Source organism: Herpailurus yagouaroundi, unplaced genomic scaffold (assembly GCF_014898765.1).
Source record: "Herpailurus yagouaroundi ecotype Mexico unplaced genomic scaffold, PumYag 67619, whole genome shotgun sequence".
Lineage (NCBI taxonomy): Eukaryota > Metazoa > Chordata > Mammalia > Carnivora > Felidae > Herpailurus > Herpailurus yagouaroundi.
This window is the reverse complement of record NW_024420420.1, coordinates 1-6,987: the sequence shown is the minus strand read 5'-3', so window position 1 is coordinate 6,987 and position 6,987 is coordinate 1. Positions and strand designations below refer to the sequence as shown.

The window sequence follows — 6,987 nt, the reverse complement described above, 5'->3', positions numbered from 1 at the left end:
TTGCTCAGAGATTTTTCACTTACTTTTTGCATATTAGAAGTCGCCATGTGTGCTCTTCCTCTATGTATATTCAGTGAATTAATTATAAGCATGTACTAGAGGAGAGTCAAATCCCTGGTGTTTAGCTTCCTGTGCAAATACTACATGCTAAATAAAATACTGGCTACTAATTTCACTAACTTTGTAATCATTATTTGAAGAGTAGGTGACATAGAAACTAAAAGTATATTTCACTTCCTGTTTACATTTCTGTTTTATAAAAATTGATTCCTCTCTCACGTACTTCCAAAATAATGTATAGCAAGTTATCATTTTATTTAAAAATCTGTTTTATGTTCTGACACTTGGACATATTGTAACCTGGCATTTTCTCTGATCGTACTTTCATTTAGTCAGTGCCACTCACTGTGCCATTTAGAATTAGGGTGAGTGATTATAATAAAATGATCTATTGCAAGCATTCAAGACCTTATTTTTATAATATGAATTGAAGTTTCTCACGGGTGGTCTGGAGAAATCAGGCAAGATATGAAAGCACCAGAAGACAAGAATGCTTCCTTAGCAGAAGTTGAAGATCATTTAATTTTACTACCCACTACAGGTATGTACTGAAGGATTATACTGATAGTTTACAGTTGTTTCCTCCATGGAATTTTCTCATTCTGTTCCATTTTAATATATCACTTTAAAACTTTACATTGTATTTTGTCAAGTCCTTTAATTTTTCTCACTTTTTAAAATTAAATCCATTTTTGGGGCGCCTGGGTGGCACAGTCGGTTGGGCGTCCGACTTCAGCCAGGTCGCGATCTCGCGGTCCGTGAGTTCGAGCCCCGCGTCAGGCTCTGGGCTGATGGCTCAGAGCCTGGAGCCTGTTTCCGATTCTGTGTCTTCCTCTCTCTCTGCCCCTCCCCTGTTCATGCTCTGTCTCTCTCTGTCCCAAAAATAAATAAACGTTGAAAAAAAAATTTAAAAAAAAATAAATAAAATTAAATCCATTTTCTTTCTTCTAGCTAATTGAACTCTTGACTTTCACAAAGTGATGTTGACTTGATTCATTTCTGCTTGTGGATGAATTTTCTCCAGTCTAGATCTCTTGGAATTAATACCATCCTCTTATATTCACTTAGGTGGATTTCTCCGGAAGGGAGAACTGCTTCCTATTGGAGCAGTATATCTGTACTTGGGAAGTCAAGATTTCTCAGTATCATCTAACAATGGTCTGACGACTGTCAGTCACTGGCTCCACAATTTGGCCCCAAAGCTATTCTCAACATGAGACTTTTGGGACACAGGAAAACCACCTATTTTTTAGTCATTCAGTCTGATGTAAGCAAGATATACATATACATATATATATATATATATATATATATATATATACACATATATGTATACATAAAAAAAGCATACGTCTCTAAGTGGTCTTGTGGTTGAGGATCATGTGGCTTTTATTTTCAAGATAAAGATCATGACACATTACTTTAAAAAAAAATTAAATCCCAGCTGGTTAACATATAATCTGGTAATAAATTCAGGGGTAGAATTTAGGAATTCATCACTTACATACAACACCTAGTGCTCATCCCAACAATGCCTTCCTTAATGCCCATCACCCATTTGGCCCTCCCCTCACTCAACAGCCCTCCAGCAACCCTCAGTTTGTTCTCTGTATTGAAGAGTCTCTTCTGGTTTGCCTCTTATGGTTTGCCTCCCTTTATGTGTTTAGCTTATTTTTCCTTATCTTCCCCTATGTTTATCTATATTGTGTCTTAAATTCCACATATGAGTGAAATCTTATATTTCTCTTTCTCTGACTGACTGATTTTGCTTAGCATGATAGACTCTACTTGCACCCACATTGTTGCAAATGCAAGAGTTCATTCCTTTTGATGGCTGAGTGATATTCCATTGTAGAATATATCGTCTTTACCCATTCATCGGTGATGGCCATTTGGGCTCTTTCCATGATTTAGCTATTATTGATACTGGTGCAATAAACATTAGGGTGCATGTGACACTTCAAATTAGCATTTGTGTGTCCTTTGGCCAAATGCCTAGTAGTGCCATTATTGTTTCTAATTATAGGGTAGCTCTATGTTTCATTTTTTGAGAAACAGCCATGCTGTTTTCCAGAGTGACTGCACCAGCTTGCATTCCCACCAGCAGTGCATAAACATTCCCCTTTTTCCACATCCTTGCCAACATCGTTCTTGCCCAAATTGTTCATTTTAGCTATTCTGACAGGTGTGAGGTAGTATCTCATTGTGGTTTTGATTTGTATTTCCCTGATGATGAGTGATGTGGAGCATCTTTTCATGTGTCTGTAGGCCATCTGGATGTCTTCTTTGGAAAAGTGTCTGTTCATGTCTTTTGTCCCTTTCTTCACTGGATTATTTGCCTTCTGAGTGTTGAGTTCCATAAGTTCTTTATAGATTTTGGATACCAATCCTTTATCTGATATGTCATTTGCAAATATTTTCTTCCATTCCGTCGGTTGCCTTTTAGTTTTGCTGATTGTTTCCTTTGCGGTGCAGAAGCTTTTTATCTTGATGAGGTCCCAATAGTTCCTTTTTGCTTTTGTTTCCCTTGCCCCTGAAGATATGTCTTCATGTAAGTAAGAAGTTCTTGTGAATGAGGTCAAAGAGGTTGTTGCCTGTTTTCTACTCTAGGATTTTGATGGTTTTGACATTTAGGTCTTTCATCCATTTTGAGTTGTTTTTGTGTATGGCATAAGAATGTGGTCCAGGTTCATTCTTCTACATGTTGCTGTCCAGTTTTCTCAACACCACTTGCTGAAGAGACTGTCTTCTTTCCATTGGATATTGTTTCCTGCTTAGTCAAAGATTAGCTGACCGTACATTTGTGGGTCCATTTCTGGGTTCTCCGTTCTGTTCCGTTGATCTGTGTGTCTACTTTTGTGCCAGTACCATACTGTTTTGGTGAAAAAGCTTTGTAAAACAGCTTGATCCAGGATTGTGATGTGTCCAGCTTTGGTTTTCTTTTTTAACATTCCTTTGGCTATTCAGTGTCTTTTGTGGTTCTGTACAAATTTTGGGTTTGTTCTAGCTCTGTGAAGAATGCTGGAGTTATTTTGATAGAAATTGCATCGAATGTGTAGATTGCTTTGGGTAGTGTCAGCATTTTAACAATGTTTGTTTTCCAATCCATGAGCATGGAATGAAGACGATGACACATCTCAAGGAAAATGGTACTGCCGTGGAAAAAGCTGTTACCACTTTTCAAAAGAGGAGAAAACTTGGGAAAGGAGCATGGTGTCATGCCAAGATCTGCAGGCTAGTCTCCTGAAGATTGATACTAAAGAGGAGCAAGTATGTCTACTTTCCTAAACCTGATGTAAACGCTTTGAGTATGCAAGGCATGTCTGGAGTTCAGATAATTGTTTCGACTTTCCTCCAATATTATTTGGCATGTTGTTTTGAAGCACTTTGTTAACTGGTGCAGATTTCTCTGTGGAAGAGACATAGGTGACCACGAAGGTGACCACGAAGAACCATTGAAAGAAATCAAGAAGAACAGCTCTTCTGGGCATGCCATGGAATGATTATCAGTCTTTAGTATTGTATATATTGCATCTTAACACTTAGTATGCTTCAAATGGCTGAGCATTATCTTCTCAGGGCTAATACAGGGCAAAAGAACAACTGCTTCAAGGTTATGAGCATTCTAAAGAGATAATTTCTCATTGTACTGAGTTCTATTGTTCCTTCATCAGTATATTGGAGGGATTCAACTTCAACGGAAGGATGAGTCTCTCCCTTCATGGCCATGGGAAAAGAGGTTGAAAAATGAAGAGGTTGAATGTAGCTAGAATGATTCTTTTTTTTTTAATTATTTTTTTTAACCTTTATTCACTTTGTAAGAGACAGAGACAGAGTGCGAGTGGGATTGGGGCAGAGAGAGAGGAAGACAGAATCTGAAGCAGGCTCCAGGCTCTTACCTGTCAGCACAGAGCCGACGTGGGGCTTAAACTCACATACCGTGTGATCATGACCTGAGCCCAAATCAGACACTCAACCAATGGAGTCACCCAGGCACCCTGGAATGATTCTTTGGAAATGATTTTTTTCTTTTGCTTATAATCCAGAATGACATAGAAAGCCTCCCTTTTCTAGAAGAGAAAATCTAGATCACATTTGGCATTACACTTAATGTTTGGCAATATAAAGTCAGTAGAATGGATTCTGTGGGGTTCCTTCTAATGATTCCATAAATGTTCCATGTAGGCGCTGAGTTCTAGTTACATGATCTAGGTCTAGCAGTGATATTTCTATTAGTGTCTTGTGAAGGATGAGTTAAAAGCCCTATGTTTTCAAAAAAGAAAACAAAATAAAACCCAAACCAGGCCAATATTCAGGGGCATGTGGTTGGCCTAGTTGGTGGGCCATGTGCCTCTTGATCTGTGAGCTCAATCCCATGTTGCATGTAAAGTTTATCTAAAAACAAAAACAAAGAAACAAACAAACAAAAAGAGCCCTGTGTTTCTTGTTTATAAAATTCTTATTAAAATAATGATATGAATGTGAATGATTCACTCATAAGTATAAGAAACAAATGAAGTACATATTAGCACATTGGTTCAAGCAAATTTTAAAAATCCAGGACCAATAATCCAGGACCTAATAATCCAGGACCTAAAAATCCAGGACCTAATAAGTACCTTGATTGATTTCAACCTCAGCTGTTATCAATCAACTTCCAAATGGTTGGAGTTTTCTTCTTTCACAAATTAAGTTTATTTTTAATCCGTATTTCCCCTGTCATTTCCTATTCAGTTTTCTTCAGTTTCAGTCCTGCCATTGAAGTTTCTGGACTTCAGAGTTTCCATGAAACTTCTTATACATGTTATCCCTGTTTTTCCAGGAACTATCTAGAGCCTTAGAAATTCCCTGAGACTTTTGCCATTGTTTAGAGCAAAATCTGAGTTTCATAGTCTAGCACCTAATTTGATTAGAGCTTGGCTGTCAGTATCTGAACTGGGCTGCTGATACACTCTCCGAACTGGAGATCGACTTTGCTACAGAACAGCATTACTTTTACACTGATGGTTTAGGATTTGCCATGTTTTGCTGCTTTACCAAGCCCAGGAGTGTAATGACAGGAGGGGCTTAAGTCCATTGATACTGCAAACTGAAATTGGGTTTGATACCTATGCATACCCCTACGATCTAGCAAAATTATGTGAGTGAAAGAATCAAGGGACATTTAACATCAGTGTTTATTCGGAGACTTAGAAATGATAACATCTATTTTTGCCACACTTCTATAATTCCCATCCGTTTTCCTTAGGCATTCAATATACACTCTTCAAATTTGTCTGATACAATGTAATTACTGTGAAGAAATATTGATGCATGTGTGTATTTTTGGGTACATTTGTGTTTGAGAGAGAGAGAGAGGCTGAGAGAGATTCAATTATATTGCTTATAGCCAAGGACATTAATTTGTTACTTTCCATTCAATATGCCAATTGGAATAATGATTACAAAGAACTTACAGAATTTTTATGGTAGAGATATTTTAGACACTGCATGCATTATTCAGTGCCCACACTGTTAACACAGACTGTATGATATCCACTGCATACAGAAGGAAAATTCTCAAGGAAGTTTTATTTCCTTAGGTGTGTAGAGCAAATTAATGGGATACAGAGTTTTACCGCTTGTAGCTATAGTCTCTTCCTTTTCCCTGCTGTATAATATTCCCCAGTGTGGCTAAGAATCTCTACAAGATGAAAGTTTGGGTTGTTTCTACCTTTTGTGGTTAGGAACAGTCCTTCATGAATCATTCTTAGACATGTCTCAGTGCAAAACTCTCTTGTGTGTCCTCACTTCTCTTGACCACAAATCACCGTAGGAGTGAAATCATTGGGGACAGCGTTCCTAAAGGTCCATTTTCATGTGATAATTTAAAATTACATTTCAGTATGATTTTAGCAACATTTTGAAAGATGGATTTGATATCTACCATCCCACAAAGTTGGTGCTGTTATTTTTAATTTCTGCCAATTAAATACTAGTAAAATATATCCTGGTGGCTTTGATTTGAATTTTCCTGATCTCTAGTGAGCTTGGCATCTCTCTCTCTATTTCTTGGCTATACTGCCCATTTATTTGAAATATGTTCTCATTTGTTCATTTTTTTTCTTATTGGATAATTTTTTTCCTTGTTTATTTCTAGAAATATGTATTTGTTCTGTAAATTATTGCATATATCTCCAGACTTGAGGCTTGTCTTTTCACATGCTGTAAGGCGTCTTATGAAGAGGAAAAGTTCCTGATTTAGTGCAATCACATTTATCTCTCTACTTTATCATATACGGAGATTTGTTTTTTTCCCTTTGCTGATATCTTGGATCCAGTCACAAAGACTTGAGTGAGTCCTTCACTGAAGCATTTCCATTCTTGTGTCTTGTCTACCCCATGGAGAAATGAGCCTGCCTGTTCCATTTATCATAAAAGGTGTTTGAAGATAAAAGTGCCCAGTGTTTTATTTATGAGTCCTCTGTGGGTAAGATGTTTTCACTGACACTATGAATAATACTAATAATTCCAATTTTGTCACAGGTCCTTATTCAATCAAAAATAAAATACAATCATTGGATTGGATTAAGTAGAGTTCAAGAAAGCGGGTATCACTGGAAATGGCTGGATGGCTCACCCCTATCTCAGCAGCTGTAAGTTTTCATTTCATGGCCTTGCTTCCTTTCCTGCTCAGTAACGGATTGGTAGATTATTGGTGAAGAAGAGGAACACATCCTTGAGGACTTAGGGAATATCTTTCCTCCCATTTGTTTTCATTTCTCAGATAGGCAACTGAATGCAAATCTGAGACCTCAAGAGACCCAAAGAGCATGATTTATTCCATGTTCTTTAATGGAAGGTCCTTCCAAACGCAGTGAAATGGCATTTTGCTTTTGTATCTTGTATGTCCTATGGTACAAGCATGTCCACAGATATGGTTGCAGG

At 37.5% G+C, this 6,987-nt stretch overlaps 1 protein-coding gene across 1 annotated transcript; it reads left to right on the top strand.

Annotated features, from left to right (window-relative positions):
- Positions 1–292: 292 nt before the first annotated feature.
- LOC121025323 (NKG2-D type II integral membrane protein-like) lies at positions 293–6,763 on the top strand. Its single transcript, XM_040467863.1, has 3 exons — positions 293–601; positions 3,173–3,330; positions 6,586–6,763. Exons 1-3 carry the CDS (start codon positions 529–531, stop codon positions 6,697–6,699), a joined length of 345 nt encoding a protein of 114 aa, XP_040323797.1. The 5' UTR covers positions 293–528; the 3' UTR covers positions 6,700–6,763.
- The last annotated feature ends 224 nt before the right edge of the window (positions 6,764–6,987 follow it).